This window comes from Acyrthosiphon pisum, chromosome A2 (assembly GCF_005508785.2).
Source record: "Acyrthosiphon pisum isolate AL4f chromosome A2, pea_aphid_22Mar2018_4r6ur, whole genome shotgun sequence".
Lineage (NCBI taxonomy): Eukaryota > Metazoa > Arthropoda > Insecta > Hemiptera > Aphididae > Acyrthosiphon > Acyrthosiphon pisum.
Window position 1 is genome coordinate 83,196,118 of NC_042495.1, and position 25,939 is coordinate 83,222,056.

Here is a 25,939-nt window from a genome sequence, read left to right on the forward strand (position 1 = left end):
TATCTTGCTTGAAATAAAAATTTTGAAAAATCGGCAACGCTTAAGCACAGATAATGTTCTTACCTAAAAGTTTTAAAATAGGTCAATTCACTCTAGTATCAAAACTAACAGCACACTATTGAAACTTGTGAACGACAATTTGCATTGTCGTGCGTGTGTAAGACGGAGACAACAAATGTATGGGTAGCGTCCTCTTAATGAGTTCATATCTATATGTGTGTAGCTTTGTAAATATTTCAATATTTGTTTTGTTCATTTTATTTTTCATCTAAAGTAAACTATTGTGAAATCTATACTTTACCACGCAGGGTTTATGAATTACCAACTTAACAACACATAACTATTTAGTTTCATACATACAGAAAGTCTAATAATTCATGTTGCCTAGCTTGGGTATATACTATATTCTGAAGGGTTTTCTTCGATTAAAGTTAGATACGAACAAACTATATGGTTGGCAATTTCTGTGGTAGGTAGTTACCGATGTTATATAGATATAGGTACCTACTAAAATGTTTGTATTGTATATCATAAAGGCGGCAACCACAAACAGTATACCATAACTGTTTTTTTGTCAAATTTTTGACAGACATTTCAGATTTTAAAAATGTAGACGGAGTGTAACAAAAGTAAAATAATTTAAAAAACGGAAAGTCGATTACGACTATTATACTTTGCTAATTTACATAACCAAGTGGGAGGGGAGAGGTAGGTACTTCCAGGTTATTATGACAATCATAATATCGAAAATTAAGTTTTAAGACCATTATTATTTTAATAATTTAAAATTGTATGCAACAGCATTTTTAAAAATGTTAAAAATTAAATAGGTGATCTATCAAATAAATGTAAAAAACAAGAATAAATTATAGTTTATAAATTATACTTTAGAGGGAAAATATTTAACATTAAAAAAAAAATTATATTTTTTAGTGTTGGTGGTCGCCAGTAAATCACAATTACAAATAACAATAATTTTAAATCCTATTTAATATCATACAGAAAACCGTTATAGTACCTAATCAAACGGATTAAATAATTTAACATTACCTTAAGGCTTAAAGTTAATGTTAGAATAGTATAGTATTATATTGTATAATAAAATATAATAAAATATAATAGCATAACATAGAACACGATTTAATAATATAATAATGTAGTATAATATTGATGAGGAATATAGTTAGATATCGTGGTTACCGCGGAAATCCTGATGTTATTTTATTAACCTGACGAAAAATAACTGTATAGTCGTTGTAATTAATTCCAATATATCACGGTATAGTATTATAGTAATGATAATCCTGAAAAGTATTGAAAAGCATCGCATAAAATTGCAGTTACGGAGAAAAGCACTCGGTAGCTGGTTCGATAATGGGGGGCTAAATACCGAGTACGTACCTACCTTTTTTTTACGTGGTATCGAGAGCTGGAGTAGGAACTACTGTTGGCAATACTTCTCCACCGACCACCGTAGTTTAAATAATATATTATAGTACCTATGTCCTATATAATATATTATATTATATTAGTATAATATATTAACATTATTCTCAAGTTAATATATGTTATATACCTAGGTACCTATAATATGCACGGGTTTAATATAATTTAGCGATCAAACTCGACGACCGCCGAACAAACTATATTAATGACAGAAGTTATAATTTATATTGGTATGTAATTTTATTCTTATATTACATAATTTTTTGTATAGCTAATAATTATAATCTTTTTCTACAGGCATGTATAATAGTTAATAACGTAAAGTAAATATTATTAAACCTTTTGTTTGGCCGAAAAGTGAAAAGCGTCTCACCCCGCCATATTCCCGAAACCACTTCCCACCTACCTTCATACATAATATGCTACTGGGTTCGAGTATAATATTTCGATGGTTATGTAGTAAGCACCTACTTCAATATTAACATGTTATGGTAATAGTTGCAACACGATGACTTACCTGAGGCTGTTGCGATTGTGGCGGTGGCGGAGTGCCGGTCTGTGGCCGGCGGCCCATATTGAAGCCGGGCAAGCATTGGCTCATGTACATGAAGCTGTGGCCGAACATTGAGTTTGGCACCATCGAGAACCCGGGCCGGACCAGGGGCTGGTGCAGATCGGCGGCCCGGTGGAACAGCGGCGGGGGTGGGGGTGGCGGCGTCGCCTGGTGGTGGTGTCCCGTGGCAACTGGGTGGTCGTCTACTGGGCTGGTGGTGCAAGACATCGCTGACTGTTGTTGTTGTTGCGATGATAACCGTTTGCAGCTGTTGCCGATCACGTCGCGGTCGTCACCGCCGCCACCGTCCGACCCGTCATCGTCAATCATGTCCTCATCGAAATCGTCCTCGTCCTCGTAATCGTTATTGTTCAGTCCAGTGGTCACGGTCGTCTTATCCTTATCTGGTGGCTCTTCCTTGATCACCATCACCTTTTTAAAAAATCGAAACAGTTTTTTGGTTTCAGATTCCCCTCAGAACAGTAAATTTTAAAATTACCCATTCAGGGTATATTGCCCATCTTATGCGATGTATTATTATTATTACGCTAAAAAGTGTTTAATTTTTTCTCAAAAACACTTTTATGGCCTACTCTTGGAGATTATTGCGAAGAAAATAGTATTGTGCTGCATAATTAAGATTTATCATTGAATATATACATCGTATTTATCAGACAAAAGTTTTATAAAATATGAAGAATTATTTCTATCATTATTATAAGGGTTAAAAAGTATGTTCAGTACCTTGGTTGAACTCAGTTCTGCCCACTGGCCAAGTAATAATTTTACTTGTTAATTTTTAAATAACATTAAAACACCATGTATTTGGCAGATATAATTTGCAAAAAAAATGTATGCATTTTTCAAAATCTTAACTTGGTATATGTGTGGGACATTAATCGCCAACAAGACCAGAGATTTTTAGTGCGCTTTAATATTTTTTTTTTTTTTTGATAGTGTTGTAAATTCCAAGACTACAATATCCTATGAATAGATAAAGGTATATTGTGTAAATTGTGTATAAAATATTTTACATTCGGTGACGTTTATAAGTCGTTGGCATATCCAGATTTTGAAAATTCTAATCATTCGGATTTGAAGAATTCACATTTATGAAATCAAAATATGCTGATTATGACTCATTTTTATATTCTAATAAATTTAATTGTACAACATATTTTCATTACAATAAAAAAAAAAATTATTTTTTCATACATTAAAAATAATTATAAGTCACATAAAAAGCAAATCCATAAATTCGAAATATTCGGGAAATCCAGATAAGAATTTAATTCCAATTCTGATTTATAGGTATTAGAATAATTCAAAATTCGGATTTCATGCCCATCCTTAACGTTAATGTGAAAATTAATGATGACATTGACCGGGAAATGTTGAAATACTACACATTGCCCGGTGATTTACATCAATGACAGGTTGTGTTGGCCATTGATGTTAAATAATAGATCTATGAAAGCTGATCGAGGACCATTAAATTACTGGTCCGTGTAGTTAAAATTAATTTTATTTTCGTACATCTATACAGTCGACGGTTGATAAAAATATCGTTATTATTATAAATATAAATAAAAAATTGTCTCTTATTAAATTGGTTTAACCACATAGGTATTATAGTTGTTGATTTTAAATATTAGTTATAGCGATATTTTATAGTACCTACTATATACATAAACGGATGGGTATATTATGTAATTATCTTTAAGACTGTTATGATTTGGTTAATTTCATAGGCGGATATTTGGTCACATCCTTGGGGGTGGGTGGGGGGGGGGGGGTTAACATTCTTGTCTTATCCATTAGCGTAAACATACATTTTTAAACGCTTCAACCTACTAACTATAGTGGCTACTCAGTAATCCTACTTTATTATAGCAGAGGCACCAAGTTTATATAGTTATATTAAAATACACAATTTATTTTGACATCTAGTGTGGTTTGTTACATTCCAAGTCCCCCCCCACCCCAATATCCGCCTATGGTTAATTTATAATATTGTATAGGTATAGCCGATAGTTAAATCAGACAATTGAAGTTTTTACCCCTCTATTAAACGTGACTCTCTGACGCTTGCAAACCAAATTGTTTAAAACTTGGAATGAATCACCTATATTTAATACACATTACAGCGTTACACGTGTATTATAATATGTACTATTCCCATTCCTTTCGTGCTATTTAAACTACGTGCCCGGAATTATTTTACATGTGTGGCATAAATGAATTTACTGTAGATCACAAATAAACTTTAAACTCGACAACCGGTAATCGCAAGTTTACCGATAATAATGCCGATAACTTTTAAAATTTTGGAATCGTACAAAAAATTTGAAATTAATGTGAACTACTTAATAACCTAAATGAACACTTTTCAAACCTGTATGATATTTTAGATACAATTTAATGATTTTTAATTTTAACAGTATTTACAGATTTAACATTGGGGAGTCGTTGTTTTATAAAAATAAATTATAGGATAACTATTAACTATAATCTAATGAAAAATAATATCGTATTGTTAAATAAATACGAGATTTCAAAACTTTTATGTTGAAAATGTAAAGAACGTCGTATATAATCGACTGATGACAAAAAACACTTTCAATACGAACGACATATTTGTGTTTTTTACGGATTTAAAAAAAAAAACGTTATATTAATTATTTATACAAACAATAGAATTATAGGTACATTATAACGATATGAGTATACTGCAGTACGCGTATATTTATCTTAAGTGGATAATAGTTAAAAACTATAATAATATTATGTAGGAACCTATATTTTTGAAAATATTTTGTCAATATTATACCACGAATTTTGTTGATGAACTATTTATGGCTATACAATTACAATCTAAACTACAAAATATGAAAAACGCCTTTTTTGCACTAAATCAATTAAAATATTTTATTTAATACCTATAGTATATTATATTATTTAATAATATTTTTAATTCACGTATTTAAACTTACCAAATAGTTTATGTTTAACTGTTGGTCTTAACAAAATGAGTTTGATTGCCAGAGTAAAACAATGATTACAACGAAAATCAAAACTATCACAAATTTAGGTATCGAACAGATACAATCGACGACGGTCGTGTAAATAAAACACATTTTAAAATAAGTTCAAATTCATACAACCAAAAATAAACATTTAATGAATTAAAATTTAATGTGATGTTAAATTATTACGGTGTATTCCATAGTAACCATGCGTATTGTGTGACTATTATTATATCCACGAATAAATTTAATTTTAGAACTTCCTTGAAAATTCTTTTTTTCTATTAAAATATAATATATTATATTAATGTTTATGTCGTTTGTGGAATGATTATTTGGACGGTTTCTTCGACAACCAGATACAGGCTGAGCACAAGCATGGGATTTTCGGATGATTCCTAGTTGATAAATAATTATACTATGATATTTGTAATTTGTATTCAATTTAAGTGAGGAGCAGCGGACGTAATAAATATTTTATTAAGAGAACAATGTCCGTATAGAAATAACGATGAACACCATATAAAAAGTAATTTTTTCTGAGTTGTTACCAATAATCAGGTACTGCAAAAATATTTTTATACTGAATTTATTGTGACGCATAATTTATTGTTAACGTATATATTTTATTATTTAATGTGATGTATTTTCTTTTAAATAGATTAAGAAAAGACCTCCCTATCCTGGGGTTTTCTTTTTACGCGTACTTCAATAGGTAGTTCAGCTATTATTTGAAATAATGCTATGGCCTTATAATATTATCATAACATCGAAGCGTATATTATTATCTTACCTTGTGTTCGGGGCTCTGCTGTGAGTTGCGCGATTGCGGTCTCGGAGACTGCAACAGAGTTTCGCCGTTACTAAACCGCCCGTGCGTGGTCAACGATATCGGCTGTTCCGCCGGCGGGCTCATCGGCGGTTTCGTATCGTCGTCATCGTCGCCGTCGTCCCGGTTGTCGTCGAACTCTTCGTCGTCGTCGTCGTCTTCGGCCTCGCTCACCGACCCCTGCCCGCTGTACGACTTGCCCCCGTGCTCGCTGGGACTGCTGCTCTTACAGTAGCCGTTCACGTTGCCGTCGTTGTTCGCCGAGTTCATATTGTCTGCGACGCCTGCGTAACAATATTACAGACAACGAATATTTTACTATGACAATATAGACAATGATAGGGTATATAGTCGACCGAGTCTACAGAAAATGATATCGTTAAATCGTATTATTTCACTCGGATTACGGTCGTTAATAATATTATATACCTGGGTAGGTACCTACGTATTATTGGAAGCTATTTTAATATTATGTCCTCATAGATTGAGATAATATTATACATGGCAAAGTTGCGTAATTACAGACTCACTGGCCACAGCCTCCCCCCATCCTACGGCAGGTTAAAAAGTCCATACTTTTGCCAGTGTGGTGAATCGTATATACATTGTGATGAAAAATCAATGATTGATTTTACCCAGAGCAGTTCAAAGTAAAACTTCAAACCTACAATACATTATAATAATATATAATAATATTATCTACTATCGGAAAGTTTACAGAAATGTTGAAATTAACGTAGTACTTATCTACATATTATTGTGAATTCCAAGAATATTACCTATACCTACAATACAACTAGTATTATAATTATGTATACTATACTCCGTCCCACGAGAGAAGCAGACTGGGCGACGACCAAAACTCGCATTTCCACAGCCGCCGATTGTCACAGAGTGGGAGAACCGGTGCCACGGAACGTGCCGCCGTTAGTCTACATGCGCGAAACGCTCTACTTTTCTCGTGGGACAGATTATATCATATTGCTTAGAACTAAATGTCGTAGATTAGGTATATATTATTTTAAGAGTACTAATATTTGGAATTAGGTATTCAATTGTCAAGTTAGGTTTAAGGTGTGAAATTTAGAATAGATTTTGGAGAAAAATAGCAATGAAATGTTCTTATTAAGAGGATAATATTATATGAGTTATATTTGGATGCGTGTCAGCCATTTTTGGGAGAGAATTTGAGCTATGAGCAATATTTATAACTAGACATTTATTTATAAAATGTATAATAGGATAGAAAATAGAAATGTCAGTACGTACAACTACAATTATTTTTAAAGTATTAAGGAGTGTATAAACAGGAATGAGAAAGGCGGGTGTTGAAGTGGTCACAGCTTTTTGTAAAAATCAAATGATTTGCCCCTCCAAATAAATTTTAATAACAGTACTAGTATTGTTTAGTATGTATAAGTATACTAACCTGAATTTGTGCCACGTACTTCAGCCCGTTTTTGAGCTGCTCTGGCATTTTTAAACCAATATACGACGTTGTTGACGTCTAACGGCTTACGACCTTTTCGCGATTCCAGATTGTTCAATTCACTCACGTAATGGTGTATCTTTAGTTAAAATAATATCAAAAATCGACAATTAACACGAATTACGCCAAAACTTCATAATAATATTATTATATAAAATATATAATTTAGTATATTATGTATACTGGCGATCTAAGTGCAAAAGACGTACTTGTTGTCTACTCGGATGAGGATTTTCAGCGAACCAAGCTTGCAATTTCGGGAGTTCGAGTTCCGTATCGAAGCTAGTACGCATACGCGTTTTTTGACCTTGGAACTGATTTTGAGAAACAGACTAAAAATAGAAACATCATATTTGTCAATACGGTTCAAGTAATACCTAATTAAAATTAGGTATCTAAATAATAACATAATAATTTTGTTATGCTCAGATAACACACAACTACGCGATTTGTCAGGTACGATAAAATTTACAACGCGGATGGTAATAATTATCGTGAGAATTAAATCACCTGGAGACTGTGTGTCTTGGGGTCTGATTTAGGAACAATACAGTTTGCGGGGTTGTCTTGCATGTTAGACTGCCTTGGCGACGAGCCGTTACGATAGAACATGTCTCTCACTGATTGCGGCAATACCGATGGCTGTATTTTGGGAACGACGTTTGACGATTGCATGATCCACCATTGTTCGAATTTTTTGTACAGATCTTCGGGCAAATCTGGGCAAGCTTGTCCCACCTTCATCATCTGCAATATTATCGCTTCGTCCAGGGGACATCCCGACGCTGTCAGCTGCGTTTGGCTTTGTACCAACAGCAGTTTCAACAGTTTGTCCTTCAAATCGGAGAATCGGTTCTTCGATTCCCTGCAAAGGCAATCGAGATAATAAGCTGGTCATAATAATCGGCAATCGCATAATATTTCATCACAACATCCCACTAGGTGTGAAAACTTACCGGAACACGAGTATTCTCAGAGTAGCTAAGGTAGTGAGTTCTCCGAGGACGTCGTTCACTGTCAGCACCGGATCTTCGGCTATTGTGTCCAGGTCTAGCGGTAACCAGTTCTTCAGCACTACTAATCCCTTTGACGCCGCTGCCGTGTCTTTGGAATAGCCCAGGCGTACCAACGCGGCTTCCGTCAAATCTCTAAACGCAGTGTTGTTCGGGATGATGACAAATCTGTCCAATTCTACGTGGCCTTTAGGACGATGCACTGACGGCGAGTGCTTTTGGCTCCATTGATAAACATGGTTGATCGATTCCACTATGCAGTGAACTGGTATAGATTTCGCTGAAAAAAAAATGAATTGAACGTTTTTTAAAGAATATTACACGCTTTAAAAAACAATCCACAGTGATAGTACACGATATATATTATTGTTCGCTGTTCAGTGCACTATACTAGCCTGTGCATATTATTATATTATGTATATCAGGCGAGGACGTATTTATAATGTTAATATTAATCCAAAGAGTTTAGTTTATAATTCTTCGACTAAGCCTTAAGCCAGTTGAATCTATATTCATTCTAATCTGAAAACGGGTTTCAGACACGGTTCTTAGACTGGAGTTTTAAGGACGGATTAAAGTTTCATTTGAGACGCTTTGGAAACTATTGGTCTGCTTATTGTATTTTATCACTCGAGTCGTAATCCCAGAAACATCACTGAATTTCATAAAATTAATTTTTATTCGATGAAAACAGTAGGTACAATTTTTTTATTGAGAGTTAATAATATAATTAATTGGTAATATTTTCTGTCTATTGAAGAGTTTTTATTTTTAATTAAATATTTTGTACTAGTTATTATTTTTTTTTCTGACTGATTTATTAGATTAAACTAATTATTATTAATAAATCGTTTTTATAAAACATCTACATGTTTATGCAATTTTTGTTGCAGATATTTTATTTTATTTTATTTGAAGTTGATCCATTACTACTACAGATACATGGACCTTCGGTATTTTGTTTTTTTTTTGTTCGTAATTTTTCCAAATAGCAATATTATAATAAAATATGTAGGTAGTTTTAAAATTGAATAGTTATTTAAATCGAATAAGTACACAGCTGATATTAAATTAGAAAAAATTAAATAGAGTATATTAAAATAGAATGCAATTAATCAAACATCATCGCCGGTATTGCACCTATACACAATATAATATTATGGCATTGCACTTGCACTTATGGTTCAGATACACGCTATTGTGGGGGGCACGTCGAGTAGAAAATCGAATGGTGGCCCGATTATACTAAATTTCGAGTATGCACAATGTTACTCAAATATTTATTATACCATAATAGTAATAATATTATAATATATACCAATACACCATATTATAACGTATTATTTTCATCTTCAATGAAGCCGTGCCGAGTGCACTGTTAGAAGTATTCAGACTACCGTACAACTGTACAGACAACCACTGAGTTCAAGATTAAAAAAAAATATAATACCATTAAATATAAAGCAGAAACCATCCAGCGTTTCCTAGAGAGATAGCGTTTCGTCTCGACACATCCGGCGTCTATAATGCACCTACGTCTGCGGAGTGCCTCCCCCGGATTTTCCGCTAAAACGGAGATGACACTTTGTAAAAACTTTTCAAAACCACAAAAGTTGACAGCCCGATAAACAATGCATTGCAGGTGGCGGGTCTCTGTGGCAGTATTATATATAATATACCTATCGTACGTGTCTATCTGACTGGTTGGTGCGGTGTTTATTATAATAATAATAATAATATGATATTGTACATTACGCGGAGGTGTAAAGCGTTTTCCATTATTAGCCGGCGCGGTTCGCTCTCACCACCGACGACGACTACGACAATAATATAATAATAAGCTCTTATCGGAAGAAACTGCAGAGCGCTGCGCGTTTGTATACGTGCTGTACACAAATAACCGGATCGGCGGCGACGCACGGGCAGCATCTCTCTTTCCACCCTTTTGTGGTGGTGCAAACGGAAATGAAAAACAGAACCAACTGGGCCCGAGGAGACGGGAGACACGGAGTGGCACGCGGTTGTCGAGAGGAGAGAGACCGGAGAAAAAAAAAATAATAATAACGCTATCCAAATGAAAGTGTGTGAGGGCGGTGTGAGGGGTGCGGAAAAATCTCGTTATCTGTTTTTAAGAAGACATTTTTACCAGATTTAATAATATAATACTGTCGCGTGGCTTTGCCGTGTGAAAAACGTTATCTCTCGAACGCGAAATATTGATTTGTTAAACGAAACGAATGCAGTGGTTCTTTATGGTTGGTAAAAAAAAAAACAATAATAAACGAGGTAGCGTGTGTTCGGTTTTCGCCCGTTCGGTATATGTATTATATTATATTGTGTTAAATGCCACGAAGATTTGATACCGGAAACTCGCGAATCCGGCGCGTAATGTGGAATATACAAATGTCGTCAGGGGTTGTTGTTGTTGTAGTTGGTTTCTCTTTCGAAGGGGATGCCATTCGGTTACAGCGGGTTGTTTTTAGGAAAACACAATCAGCTCTTATTGTTGTTAAAATATTATATATATAATATATATATATTATTTTTTTCACAGCATAGATCGATATACTCTTTAAGTCGGTTAATATAATGTTATTATTTTCATCTCGCGAGCATGTAACGCGCGTGCACTGCAGCTATTTAGTATTACAAGTAAGTATAGGTATATAATATAACTACAGTAGATTTTTACTATGCCATAATTTGTTGATATCTCGAATTGTTTGTTATCTTGAATTAAATTGAAATCTCCACTGAATTACCATTGAATTACTATAAAACTCGGTATGAGAAATTTTTTTCTATTTCTCTTGACACATAACGAGAATTTACTATAATTCTATATTATTGTTTAAAAAAAATTATTTAAATTTTACTCCAAATACTCAATGTTTCACTACCTACGTTTATGTTGGGTAAAAAATAGACATATTGTTATTTATTTAAAACATGTGATTTTTAGGCTATATTACTTTTTTATTTCAAACACAGCTTGAGATAAGAATTACGTTTAATACGCACATTTTCGATAATTACGTGGAGCTACTACATACAGTGGGACACCGTTATATTTTACTATATTTTTCTGGAATACTAAATTTGAATAATTTTTTTAAACATATTTTATAATAATTTACTATACGCAATGACATTTTCAAAATATTTAGATTAATTTTAAGTTATTATACCGTATATCGCCTACCATATTATTGATAGTAAAATAAATTACTATAATAATAATAAGATTTACTTATTTGTTAGTAATATATACATAGGCTGACAGACTGACTCAGCTCAGAAACGTTTTTTATATACAATGATTCATCATTGATTTTAAATTTAACTCCATATAACAGTGACCTACTCGATGACGATATACACTCGATACTTACAAGTGAACAGCAGAACAATTACCTCTTACTTGCCCACTTCTTTTGAATTGTACTTAGAAATTTTAAAATAGTAAATAGTGTAGGTATGTTATCGTTAATAAAGAATCGTATAATAATTTTACGATAACTTTAATATTATTATTAAAGTGTTAATATAGACATATAGTATGTACCTACCTATAATTAACATTAATGCAAATAGAAATTCGAAAATTATTAAGAATTTGAATTACGTCTGCCTAAAATTGTTTAAAATATTTACATTACGAAAACGAGGGAGGTAAAATGTATGTTTTGTATTTCTCAAAATCTACATAGGTAATATACAAATACAATATTAAAGTTGATATTTATTGTGACATTTAAAATAATAATTTGTTTTAATTCGTTACAATGCGCATTAAATTTATTGCAGATTGTCTGAAAAATCAATAATTATATTATTATTATTATTATTATTATGTGGCTTGGCATGGCGCGGTGGTTACAATCAGTCACAAACCGTGATCTGAGAGTAAGCACCGGCCGGTGCTAACACTTATCGGATGGATGACCACCACCTGGGTACGTAGTGACAAATCCTTGTCACACATATACATAATTGTCCAAAACTAACAGTAATCAAGCTTGGCAAAAACCATGGCTTTATAGAAAAAAACCCAACACGTTTGGATTTTTCAGGGTTTTTCAAATATAAAAAACCTGGAGGTTTTTATTGTAAAAGTTATAATGAACAAACCGTCGATAAAACCGATCGGGTTTTTTTCTAAAAAAAACCAATCCGAAAAAAACAAGACATTTTTTTCTATGTTTTAGCTCCACTAATTTTTTCCTTATCGCCGCCTTGTCTTTATTAGAGGAAAATGATTAAAAGTGTCGTCCCTGCCAAAAACTAAATGATAATATGTTGATATTATTGACATTCCAACATTTTCCCATTGTTATTGACGATAGTGGTTTTTACCTTTAATGTCATTGTTAAGTTTTTTGTTTGTTTTTACTGTTGAATAATTAATGAACTGTTAAATTTAAATTGATAAATCATGACACCAGTCATTGGTAATGGTCGTAAAGCTGGATGGCAATGTATGGAATCTGAATCCATATTTATTAATAGCTACATTTAAGTTAAGAATGAATTTCTATTTCGCCAAGAAAAGCAGCATTGGTCTTTTTCAAGGGTTTTTCTAAATGCTGAGTGGGTTTAACCCAGGAAAGCAGGCCGGGTTTCTTCGGACTGGGCTTTTTCATATCAACCCTGACAGTAATAGGCTAATGACCTTGGTTGTAGAGGCCAAATAAAAACTTATTATTAGTCGACCTGGATGGAATAAAATCTTAAATATTTTATAGTTAAATTATGTAACAATCATATTCTCGTATAATTAATAATTAATTAATTAATTAATTGCAGGGTACACATTTCTATTAAAATAAAGTACAACAAAACTAAACTTTTACACTGGTATGATAGCTAAGGTTTAAAGAATAATGAAGTATGAACTCGATTTAAAAAAAAAAATTGATTTGGACTAGGTTATAATATTTTTAACACACTGATGTAAATTGAGTAAGACTAACGAATTAAAGAAACGACTTTCAAGCAAAATATATAAAACAATGCTTAATATCGTTTTAAAAAAATTAACTAGAGATTTAATCTTGCACAAGTACTATAATGTATATACATATTATATCAATGTTCTAAATCTTCTTATTCAAATTAAGACAAATCGGATAAAAACGTCCTTTTTGTATTGAATTTTTCGGAATAATGGACGTTTGATCACAGATAAGTATAATATATATGACATATGCGATCAATGTTATTGAAAATAAATAATAATTGTTATCGATAGTCTTATAGAATAACATAATGTTGGGTAAGCTTAAATCTGAACTGATGTAATTCAGGATTGTATTGAATTGGATTGGACATAGGTACACATATGTGTATATAAAATTCTATCGACGTAATAATATTATAGGATGAAATAATCCTAACGCAATCATTACTCGTTTTGATAGATCGTCGTAAAAACCTTTCCAAAGATAATATTATTTAGGTTTTAGGAATAGTTAGGTACCTAGTAATTTTGTTTTTTAATACGTATATTTAAAACCGATGATATAATATTATAATGATGTATTTACTGAAAAAAATACGCCTACGCATTATACCTACTGATAATTCGCATAGGTTGTAGATACCTATATAATACATACAATGTGCATATATATAAATGTATATATAATACACGCTATATTATACTTTGTTCAAGATTGATTTTAAAGCACTGTGTATAAGCCGATCTCGGTGTTAAATCGTATTTATGGTTTCCTGAACTCAGAAAACATAGACGCGTCTGTTGTATATAGTTATTCAGGAAAACTCACAGGAAGACACGTGAAAAGCGCGGCAGAAGAGAGATAGGAAATGGGAAAGCGGCAGGACTGGTGTCGGACGACAGTGAAGGGAAAGGCGCGGTGAGGTTAGTGGCATCTTGAAATTATGCGATGAGATGGGTTCTTATTAAAACGTATACACCGTGGTGGGATGGGGCGGAGAGGGACCGGTTAAAGCGGCTACAAAGAGCTTAACTGGGGCCCGTTCACAGGAGCAAGGTAACAGAGGGTGGGGGGATTTATCGAGAGAATGAGGGGCAGAGAGAAAGAGAAAGTGAAAGAGAGAGAGAGGTCGCTAAGTACTCTGATCCTACCGATTCCGCTGATCCCGAACACACACACACGCACGGCACAAACCCGCGTAGTGCCTATATACATGTAAACCAAATTTTGCGGCGAGCATTACCTCTCCAGTTAGGTATATTATGGTGCGCGACGGTGGTGCTAAGGATTAAAAATACGAGAAAAATATACCGTGCGGGCGGCGAGGAGCGGATTGCAGGAGAGAGAAAAAAATTGCGATCCCGCGATGAAAAGAGATAAGTTGTAGTTGGAGGGATTAAAGTCACGCACGCGCGAGCGTACATCTGCGTGCGCGTGTGTATGTGTGTGTGGGTGTGTGTGTGTGTGTGGGTTTGGATGTGGGTATGAGGGGTGTGGGTGTCGGTGAACAGCCTCTAAGGATTATTGTCCATTCATATCGAGAGACGCTACAATATATACGCGATGTATAGCACGTAGGTAGGACGATTGGCGTGCGGGACGTTGTGGAAAAGTCCTGGCAGTGGTGAGGGATGGAGGATGCCCCGGATGAAGGGGTCTCTAATAATTCTCTGCACCCCGCAGCCCTGGAGGTTTAACACGTTCTCGCAAAACGTCTGTTGCGGGCGGAGAGGGTGGCGTACGGAAAAGGTTGCATTGTTAAAACAATTCCCTGTGTCCCACTACCACCACCTCCCCGCCCGATCCTAACCTAACCTAACCGTCCTCCGGCGGCCCGTGGGCACTGTGTTTGTAAGTTGCATAAGGTCATGCGGCGTTAAACTCTCGGGAACGGGGGATTAAGAACCGGAGGAGGGGATGAAAAAAATAATCACTCGAAACCCTTTCACTTTAAATCCAGAGTTAGTCGTGTGCGGGGTGTAATACGAATAAGTTAATGCACGCCAAATATGAATTTTATAGTTATACAATTATATGCAATAGTGCCATTGCCGTACACAGGAATTTAATATTGAGGGGGAGGGATTCATCACATTAAATAAAAAATACTTTAAAACATTAGTAGTTTTAATTGTTTGTATAAATGTATTTAGATATATACTTTCTATGTTGTAAGCGCGTATTTTAAGGGTTAAACTTCCCCCGTCCATTACTAGGTCTACAGGTCTACGGCTCTGAATATTATAGTATTTTAAATTGTGCGTGCTATAATATAGTAACGATATTGCTGCGTCGTATAATAATAATTAGATAATATTAATATTATAATATGTATACTGTTATGACGACTGCAGTGTTTTTGGCTCGAGTATAATAATTAACGAATATAATTTGTTAAAAAAATAAAAGTTTTTGATTAGTATAAAATGTTTATTGTAGTTATTATGATATTATAATGTTACGCGCGTTAGTGTTAATCCTACACCTAAACCTGCGGACCTACAATATAATGGTACCTACGGCTGGAGTTATGTAACGAATCACGACCTGCATTAAGTTACGATTAATAACAGAGCAATACTATCGAAACTATTTTACAACAGATTTCTATCTAAACTCCGTATTCTCCCCCCCCCTCCCCCTCACCACTATCCGACCTTACTGCTGCAGATTATCTAGATTAAAACGGAATTGATACAGATATCTTGCGGTGTAAATCGAAGCGAATCTGAATTTAATTTTACAATTAATAAATGTCACCGCACTGAATTATCCCTGTATAGTCCTTTCATCCAGTTATATTTTAATATAATGTTGTGAATTTATGATATTCATTTCGAATTATCAATACATTAAGTAGACCATTAATATGTTGCAAATTTTATGATCTATAAAATCAAAATAAAACAAAATTATATTAGGCGCCTATCAATCTAAATAATAAAACAGTTCAGAAAAATTAATATTATAATATTATGTGCACTCAAATTTAAACCCTATAAAACACACAATGATTCAAAACCGTAGTATTATAATAATTATTATATTATTATTAAATTATTCGGATCAGTTGGTATTTGACAATTATATTAAAATTCCAACTTAATCGTTTCTAAGAGTTGATATTAATAATAAGAAATATACAATGTAATCACTTGAAAAATATATATTTATGTATTAACAAATACCGGTTAACCGTGCGAAATGTGATAATCTCAAACGTTAATATTGTAATTTATTGTAATTTCAATCCGTTTTTATTGCGTTATGATATTATACTCCGCTGGGTTTAATCGAGCTTAGTTTCGAAATGGCCAGTATGGAATTCATAATAAGTATAACACTTTAATATCGAATTACATTCCGGAGTGAGAACACGCTGAAAACTCCCATTTCCCATCAACATTTTTGCATAATATTAGAAAAATTAAATTACACATAACAATATATTATTAAGAACGGAATGAAAAACAATGAATTAATAATAATATGTTTTGCGGGTATATTATATACGTATTAATCTTCGTTCTCGATATGGCACGTATTTAGGCATGTCGTCAACACCGCAGCGGCCCGGCAATGTGGTTAAACATATTTTTTATTTTTTCATAATATTATATTTGATGGGAATCTTCACACACAGACAGATCGACGTATTAATTATTACAAACCATATTATTCATGATATTCGTTTTGAAGAAAATAGTATTACAATCATAGTGTTATTAATTTATTATTATGAATTCGATTTGCCATACAATTGTGACGTACGAATATAATATGTCATCGATAAAGGATTTTATAATATTTTAATACTGAAATAGTTGTGTGATGGCAGCAGAAAGGTTTAGTATTGGGATGAAAGAATTTAATTTTATTATGTTTATTATGTTTTAAATGTGTATTCATTGAAATGTACTGTAAATTCACACTTTACGGTAAGCAATAACCACCTATACCTGCGTGGTACGTTTAAATATTTAAAATTTTAGAAAGTCACCAAATATAATGTTGTTCCCAAATATGTAAATTTATTATACGCATATCGCGTGTAAATAGTTTAGATTATTTTACGTGGATATTATTAAAATATGTTACGAGATTAATATTTGGTTGATTTTAATTTAAGCGCACTTGTTAACGTGTATTTTCTCATGGTTAGATATCTTTTGAAAACCATTGACGATAACATTGTCTCGTCTTAAAATATTAAAATTCAAAAGCCTACTTAAGAATTACACGACCAAGGTACTAAATAGTAAATATTTATCATTCGTGTTTTATAACATGGAAAACTGTAGAAGATTATACTAAAAACCGTAGTTATTTTAATTTTATAAAAACTACTCAACCTGACACCTATATAGTATAATCGTTTATTGGTTTTTTAGATATTATTTTATTACGTATACCTACATTTAATTTCACAATTATTTTACTGTATGAGTAATATTGGTTCACCTCAATATCCTCAGATTATCTATTATCGACATTGTCACTAACTTTATAAATAATTTTTATCAACATAGTTTCAAGTGAAGTATTCTACTATAATGCCTAAATTCATAAAGAGCAATTCGAAGAACAATTATTAATTATAATTTAATATGATAATATCATATAATGTAGTATATATATATATCAACATCACATTTATAAATTTATTACATCTCGACTAAAAAAAAGTGTTAATTATGATAGATATTGTCCATGGAGTATCGCGTATACCTAGGGTACTGATATAGAGTTGCCGAATATTACTGCGTTTCGTCTGTACAAATTATGATGTACGAACATACGATAAAATTGTATAAATAATTTTAGATTGAAAAAATAAGAATGATTTCGGTTAAGCGCGTGGAATTCGTCGTCTTCCGCGGATATAATTTCGCACTACATTACTATAAATTATAATAATATGGAAATCATAAAATAATAATATATTTTACGTATAGTGTTAACGTGTGGCGATTTACATTTATACTCTTAAAGACGTTTTTTTGTCGATCCGGCTAGGAGGGAAACGTTTTCCACCCGCAGACGACGATGAACGAGATAACATAATACTGTCATTTATATTATCATTAAAATAATAGCTCTTATACGGCAGTTATCGTGCGATAATAACATTAATATTATAATCGTCGTTCGTCATCATCTACGGCACTCTCTCCCACGGGAGCGGCGGCGTAAGGTGGAAGAAAACACGAAAAACCCGATAACCCGATGTGCCGCCGCCGAAAAATTCCATCGCCGATGACACGCGCAGTTCCGCAATACGACTCGTCGGAATGACGACGATTTCCCGCCGTCCTTAATTCGGCGTCGGCGTTTTCCGAGCAGCGTTTTCGTACCGGACATTTTCACGGTCACGAGACGTAGGAACGCCAAGGTGAGCGATTCGGCGTCGACCTTCCTATACATAGGTAAAGTACCAGTGCAGCCCACTGTGTAAGTACACAGATATAACAACAGCAACGATATTATAATAATATAATGCGTATACTGCACGCGCATTCCTGGCCATCGCGTTCCGGATGGTCTGGAAATGCGACTAATAATTTACGCATTTACCCGCGACACACTGCTGCGGTAGTGTATACGCACATAAAGTTATATACGTAGATATGAGGCATTATTTATTATTATTATAACACTATTTGTACGTATCGTACGAAGGGTAGGGGGGGGGTTTCGGGGAGCGGGTGCCCACGCGCATTCCTGGAAAATTGAAATAAACGCCTTTTTTTTCCGCCGATACGAATTCCGAATTATCCTCAGTCGGCGGCGTTCCGATCTAATAGCCGTCTCGACGGCGGCGGGTATTGTTCGACGAGATTTCGGCGCAATGGTTCTCCATAAAACACTTGTCATACCTAATAATAATAATATAATATATATTATGACGTATTAACCTCGCCGGTTAATCACGTATACGTGTCGAGGGGGGGGACCGGCAGTATAGAATAGGTTTTTATATCATACATAGTGATTTCGTTAAAATACACGGTCTGGAGTCGTAAATTATAATAGGTATATTTTTAATTCCACTTTTTTTTTTCCGCACTCGGACCAAAACCCGCCGTCGTCGTCGTCGCACACGACGGTGATTAGCATTCCGACGACGTGCCTATAATATACCTATTATTATCGTTTTAATTGTTCCGAATGCTACTATAACGATATAATATAATAATATATTGCCTGCTGATGCTGTGCCACCGCCACCGCGGTATAATTCGTTTCCGGTGCGGTATATACCCTCTCGCCGCCGACAATCAACCGCTATTGCTAACCGCAAGCGTGTATTATGCGTACGTGTTGAAATGGAAAATACGAAGAAAATCGGTTTTAATTGAAGTTTTTTGCCGCCTTCTTATAATTCTTTTCCGCCGTCGCGAGGAGTACCTACATAATAATACTATCAAACACTGCGGCCGCGGCTAGCCTGATAATGAAAAATAATATATTATGAACACCGAAAAATCATATTTTAATCGCCAGAATTTTTTCACTTTAGTGTACATCGGTATTGTTGTTTCCGTGTAGATACGTACAATACCACTCGATTCTATTGTATTCGTTATTTTGTATTTTCACTAATGTTTCAAGGAAAATAATATGTTAATACATTGGAGATTTTTTAATAATTGAAAACCGTTTTTGTATAGATACACCTTACTGAAACTGTATATTATCAACAATACCGCGGTGACACGCGTAATCAGATTTCGTAAATTTTGATAATCGATTTTGAATTATTTGAATAAAACTCCGTGGTAAATCAAAAGTATTAAAAATGATTAATGAATTTATTTTAATTTTCGACAAACGTCTTAACATCGAATGATTTTAATAACATAATGAAAAATTCAATTTTGAATTTAATTGTACACGGTATTTTACGCTTCAGCAGTTTCAAGTTTTTGTCAAAAGATGTTCCCCACTAATGAGTAATGGAAACCTATAATTGAACATTTTTTATTCAATTTTTTTGATTATCATTTTTGATAGTTAAGTGTTTTGACACGAATAATAAATTTCATTTTGAGTGTTAAAACTTACAGTTAAACGGGATTATAACGTTTTTAAATATATATATCATTATATCAATAGTATAATATTATCTGTGTTTTACTGGAAAAAATATATACCGACGAAGTGTCGTATAAGTATAAGTCGGATAGTACACCTATTATAGGTATATAACTAATTAGAGAAGTGACACATTTTCATTTTTGCTATGCAATTCAATTTTGAAAATATAATATAACTTAGTTGCCTAATTTCTATATTACTATGATGCTCTGAACAAAATTATTATTGCCATGATTTCCCCTTTAAGTTTTAACTACGACTGTTATTGTGTTAAGTAGGTAAGCAAATATTATAGGTAAATTTTGTTTTTCGTTTTCGTTTTTCTTAAAAATTCTCTTAAGTTGATTATGTGAACTCGTCTATTGAAAAGTGAATGTTTAACTACAATGACGTCTTTTTAGGATAAAAAACTGCACAGATAGTATAGTTGTTAGCTGTGGTGATTTTGCATTTGTACCTACTTGGGAAGACACTCTCACTTTGGAAATTCCGTATAATAATAATAGTTCAAAGTCTAAAACATAAATAAAAATGTTAATATTTTTATCCATAACCTATATCTATAAATTAACTAACATATTAATTATTGTATTTTTTCTGAAAAGAATTAACCCCTCCCCCCTTCCCCCAATTTAGATTTGTAGATACGTGACTACGTGAACGTTATTATCGTCGTAGAAACGCAGTACTGTACTATGACGATGGAATTATTAGTTTAGTCGTCGCCAAGTCTGTTACAGGCTACAGCCGTTGTTACCTCTGCGAGCGTCCAATAATTCGTCGCCATAACCAACATAGGTACCTAAACGCGCGTACACAATTATAATATATATTGTTACATAATATCGCGTACAGAACTATTAAACGTAGCTGCATACACTGGCGAGTAGTTCATTAAGGATCCTTCCGTCCCCCTTCCTCTTCTAACACCCGGCCGGTTGTACATATTACAGTAGAAATCACCTACCTATATATACTATGTAGGCCGCGTTTGTCCGGCAAAATCCCATTTAATCCATGCATCGGTCGGCCTTTGCTAAATCCGAGTGAGACTATATATTGAAATTAAAACGCAACTGACAACACACACACACCCACACACATACACATTACACACACAACGTCATCCGCAAGCATCCACCTCCCCGGGACCACGATCGGGTCTGATCTTATACCAATTGCCGCCGCAACGAGAGTGGGTCGCGCGCGCCCCTCTCTCGCCGCCGTCACCGCCACGTTCGTCGATGCTGCAAAGGCCGTCTTAGTTTATTTATTTTTACCGCCACCCCTCCGCGTCACCAGTAATTCGGTATACACATGCACGACGTGTATATGTATTATATATATATATATATATACGTATAACCTCGCATGCGCCCCATACGCTGCTGGCCTTTTCCCTTCTCTCTAAAAGGTTTTCACGAAGGCGATTATTACGTATGCAACAGTATTTGTATTGTATAATCTCGTTAGCAGAGGTTTGGGTATATATAGGCTCCACGTCCTGGTGAAATCCTTTTACTCAGATCGGCTCTTTGCCGAGTACAGTCTGTGTGTGTGTGTGTGACGGGAATCGCGAGTGCTATATAAACGCGGAGAGAGGCACGCAGACACGCCGCCGTGTGTCTTTCGGTATACGTATACACGGCGACGTTTCTACGGTTTTATATTCGGTTAATGTTGCTTCTGCGTCTGTTTTTGTTTTCTGGAAATCCATAATCCTTTGATGACACTCCATTTGCATGCAACCACAGCGAACGGCTGAGCTTTGCCCCGTGCCTAAACGGATTTCGGTAATATTTTATTTTAGTTTTTTTCTCTCTTTCCCTGTCTCTCTCTCCCTCACTACTAGCTCACTCTCTCACCGTCCTTTTTCTTCGATTTGCTCCTCACCCCTCCGCGTCGTCCTTCGCTCTCAATCAAAAGCTTTCAACGTCGCCTCGTGTTTTTTTCCACCTCTCGCCCTGCACCGCGCGAAATAAGTATACATTATGTCCAACAAAATACATAGGTCTATAAATACAGTCATCGGAATTCGCACATCGAAAATGCACGGCGGCGGCTAGAGATTACCAGAACGGCACGTTTGAAATCAGAGTAATTTTTGGTTAGACGAACAAACGAAACTGCAGAAACAATATCGCGATAGTGATTTCAACCGGAATCGACGTCAATCTATTTACCTTTGAACTGTACCATTATCACCATAGTTGTACAGAAACGCGGTACCTATCACTTGACCCATGCATTCGCGCAAATATATCTACACGCGGCGTGATGGACAAAATTTATTGAATGTTTTCTGGTTTAGAAGTTGGAACATTCGACGAAACTAGTTAGTTTGATCGTTTCGTAGACCGAGTTTTTTTCTACAGATTAATGGTTAGAACGTTAGTTTTTTTTTTCGAATTTATCATAATATAAAAACCAATTGTATGTACCACAGTCTTAAATTGAAATTAAACTGCTGCCAGTGTTATTTATCTATACCACTTCATTGATATTATATAATGTGGTTATATCTTAAAGATAAAATATTTAAAAATATATTTAAGTTAAAAAAAATAAATCTTACTTTAAGTACCTACATGTGTAAGAGAAATTTAAAAACAAATACAATTATTTTGTAATTCAATTTCATCAAATTCGAAGAATGCTGAATGGTAAGTAAATATTTTATACTTATATTATATATAGGAGGTACATTTTAAACGAAATAATATCCAAATCATAAGACCCGAAAAAATACAACTGTAGGACTAGGTATTTCAAATTAATGGTCCTTTTCAGCGAATGTAATATAAATAAATCTCGCATTCGATATAAAGTAAATTTTTTAAAAATTGAATTATTATATTATTTAAAAACGATAATAAGATATACTTAAATCTATTATTATTTCATTATAATACCAAAAAAGTATACCAAACATTATTATTGTAATATACAAATACATTTATTTTTAAATACCATTAAAATATATTATGTATAATTATAGTATAATATGGTACATTAAATAAATAACGTTTATAATTTTTTAATATCGGATTTATATTTCGTTGACGATAAGAAATTAAGTGAAGTATAGTATATAATAAAGTGAAGTTGCAATATTTAACCATATATTTTAATATATTATCTTCCACTATTTCCTTTATGCAAGTATAAGTCATGTACGTAAATAGCGAACTTGAAAAAAAAAATACTTTGGCTTTAATATTACTACAACGTATAGAATATTATAGAAATACATTTTTAAATATTATTTTATCCGTCATAATACATTGAAATAAGTATATTTTCTTCGAATGCTGTCGTGGCCTTTGAATGTTCTATATTTTTGTTATGAGACGTCGTCTGTCAGATAGAAATCAATTTCGTATATACCGATTTCGCATATCCTTTATTTCCTTCCCGTTGTTCCGCAAAACAATATGTGGGGGTTAGCGTTTGTCAAACGAGCTATAGGTCTTATATAATGTGGTACGATGGTGTGGCAGCAAGGGAGAAATGTCTAGAAACGTAAAGAGGTTGGGGTGGGCGGGGGTGGGGCAAGTCAAAGGGATAATATTCTCCCGTGGGGAAACGTTCGGCGGGCCCGTAAGACCTCTCTTCTCGGGGGTAGGATGAGCTTAATCCCTTCGGTCAGCAAGACCACATCTATTTAAGCTACACCAAGGCACGGCTTTCAGGCTTTTCCCAAGCATTTAGCTTTATCCGGCTTTTGGGGCTTTTAATATCGTCCGTCCTTTTGTTCGAGTCGAGTAATACTTTTCCATGTACACGGACGATTCTCTAGTTTTTATGACGGTTGGTTAAACATATTAATATATATAATATTATATATATACATTATATTTGTCTGAGTGACAGGTACATAATATTGCATAATAAATAGATAGGTACGCAAAGTATACAAATTCGGTATATCTTAATTTCACGCAGTATCTTCATGCAATTAAAAGAAATCTTGTGTACTTACAATAAATCTTTCACATTTTCCTTCTCATAATAATATAATATGCATATCTTCCTCGTAAAATTATTCTTATATTGATCATACAAACATCGTTTCATCACATCATACCTATAATATTATATTTTATTGATTCGTATACCTACGATTTGTATTCCATCATATTATGGTCCAAAATCAAAATGACGACCGTCGCCGCGTAGCCTGGGATAAAGGGAGAAACTAATTTTCCGATAATTAATCATTTTTCCACCATAGCAATATTTCCTACATAATATAATTTAATATAATATAGTAGGTATGTTCTGCATCTGGATATGCACACACGTGCCACTTGAATTAATTATTTTAATATATTATATATGGATGCAAATACAAATTACCTTGAAGTATAATTTTATATGGTATATGATTTTATTGGCGTTTGAAACGTTTTGATTTTGATTCATTACGTTCTGCAATAGCGATAACACTGCGATGAATGTGTTGAAATTAAAATTTCCACTGGGGTTTTTTTGTAGTCATGTCTTATAATCGAACAGTAATAAATAATAATATGTCTCACAGATATAAATGTATAATTTTCGGAAGTATTTTTTAGCGTAAAATTGTTGTGAACGATCGGACGTATGAAAATAACTCACGTATTCATTCGTTGCCAAAACAGAAGCCATAGCGTGAGTGTCCCCCAGCAAGAACTATTGAACAGAATACATGATTGCGAAAAAAATTTCATGGGATTTGGATAAAACCCAATTTATCATCAAAACGATTTATTTTTGAAATTAAGAATATAATAAAAATCACTTTATGCATGAAATTGTGCTTAGTCGTCCATTTAATCTACGTTTTTCAAGTAGAACATGAAACAGGGTCAGCCCTAACGTTGTTTATTTTCATAAATAATGCAGAATTTATTTCACACGAAATGTTGGACGAGTAACAACAATTATTGATTTCTGGTCTATATTGGTGTTTTACGATCGTCTTCAAATTATTTGCAATTATTTTGTACACAAAACCCTTAAATCTTCAACACCAATCAATTACATATTTATTGTGACTTGCAAGGAGATGTGTATACCTATCTATGATTACATAATATTGAATTTGTTATAATTACTTGTAATTATAGACGACGAGTTATACACATTTTATATACATATACATGTATAGCTGATCCCGTGCACTTCGTTGCCCGTTAAATGTATCAACTCTATATGACTCAAACTTTGTTCAATTCGTTGTTTAACATTCGGCATATGGTGTTCAAAATTTATCTTAACTTTTCTGTTGCTCGGAATAAAAATTCTGATTCGCAGCAGTACATTATCAGGTAGGCAATCTATCTGCGATAGATCGCGGACTCCGTGCTGTTTGTTCGTGAGGGTATGATTTAACTCTAAAGTATCAAAGTTATACCAAGTTTTTACTTAATTCCACCTACAGTGGATTAATATAATTAATTTATACAAAATTCTATCCTAATCTAACCGTACTAAAATCCGATGGATAAAAAAAAACAAACTTAACCCTTTATAAATTAAC

The 25,939-nt window shown here is 33.7% G+C and overlaps 1 protein-coding gene across 2 annotated transcripts in view; it reads right to left on the reverse strand.

The window, feature by feature from the left end:
• The window catches only part of LOC100168564, a 94,405-nt gene that overhangs the window by 8,028 nt on the left and 60,438 nt on the right, over positions 1-25,939 (reverse strand). For both annotated transcript variants that reach the window (XM_001947243.4, XM_029490438.1), the window contains 6 exons: positions 8,300-8,636; positions 7,854-8,208; positions 7,553-7,675; positions 7,284-7,422; positions 5,819-6,138; positions 1,964-2,431 (listed from right to left, as the gene is read on the reverse strand). In XM_001947243.4, the coding sequence (XP_001947278.2) occupies positions 1,964-2,431; positions 5,819-6,138; positions 7,284-7,422; positions 7,553-7,675; positions 7,854-8,208; positions 8,300-8,636 (1,742 nt within the window). The remainder of the gene's footprint in view (positions 1-1,963; positions 2,432-5,818; positions 6,139-7,283; positions 7,423-7,552; positions 7,676-7,853; positions 8,209-8,299; positions 8,637-25,939) is intronic.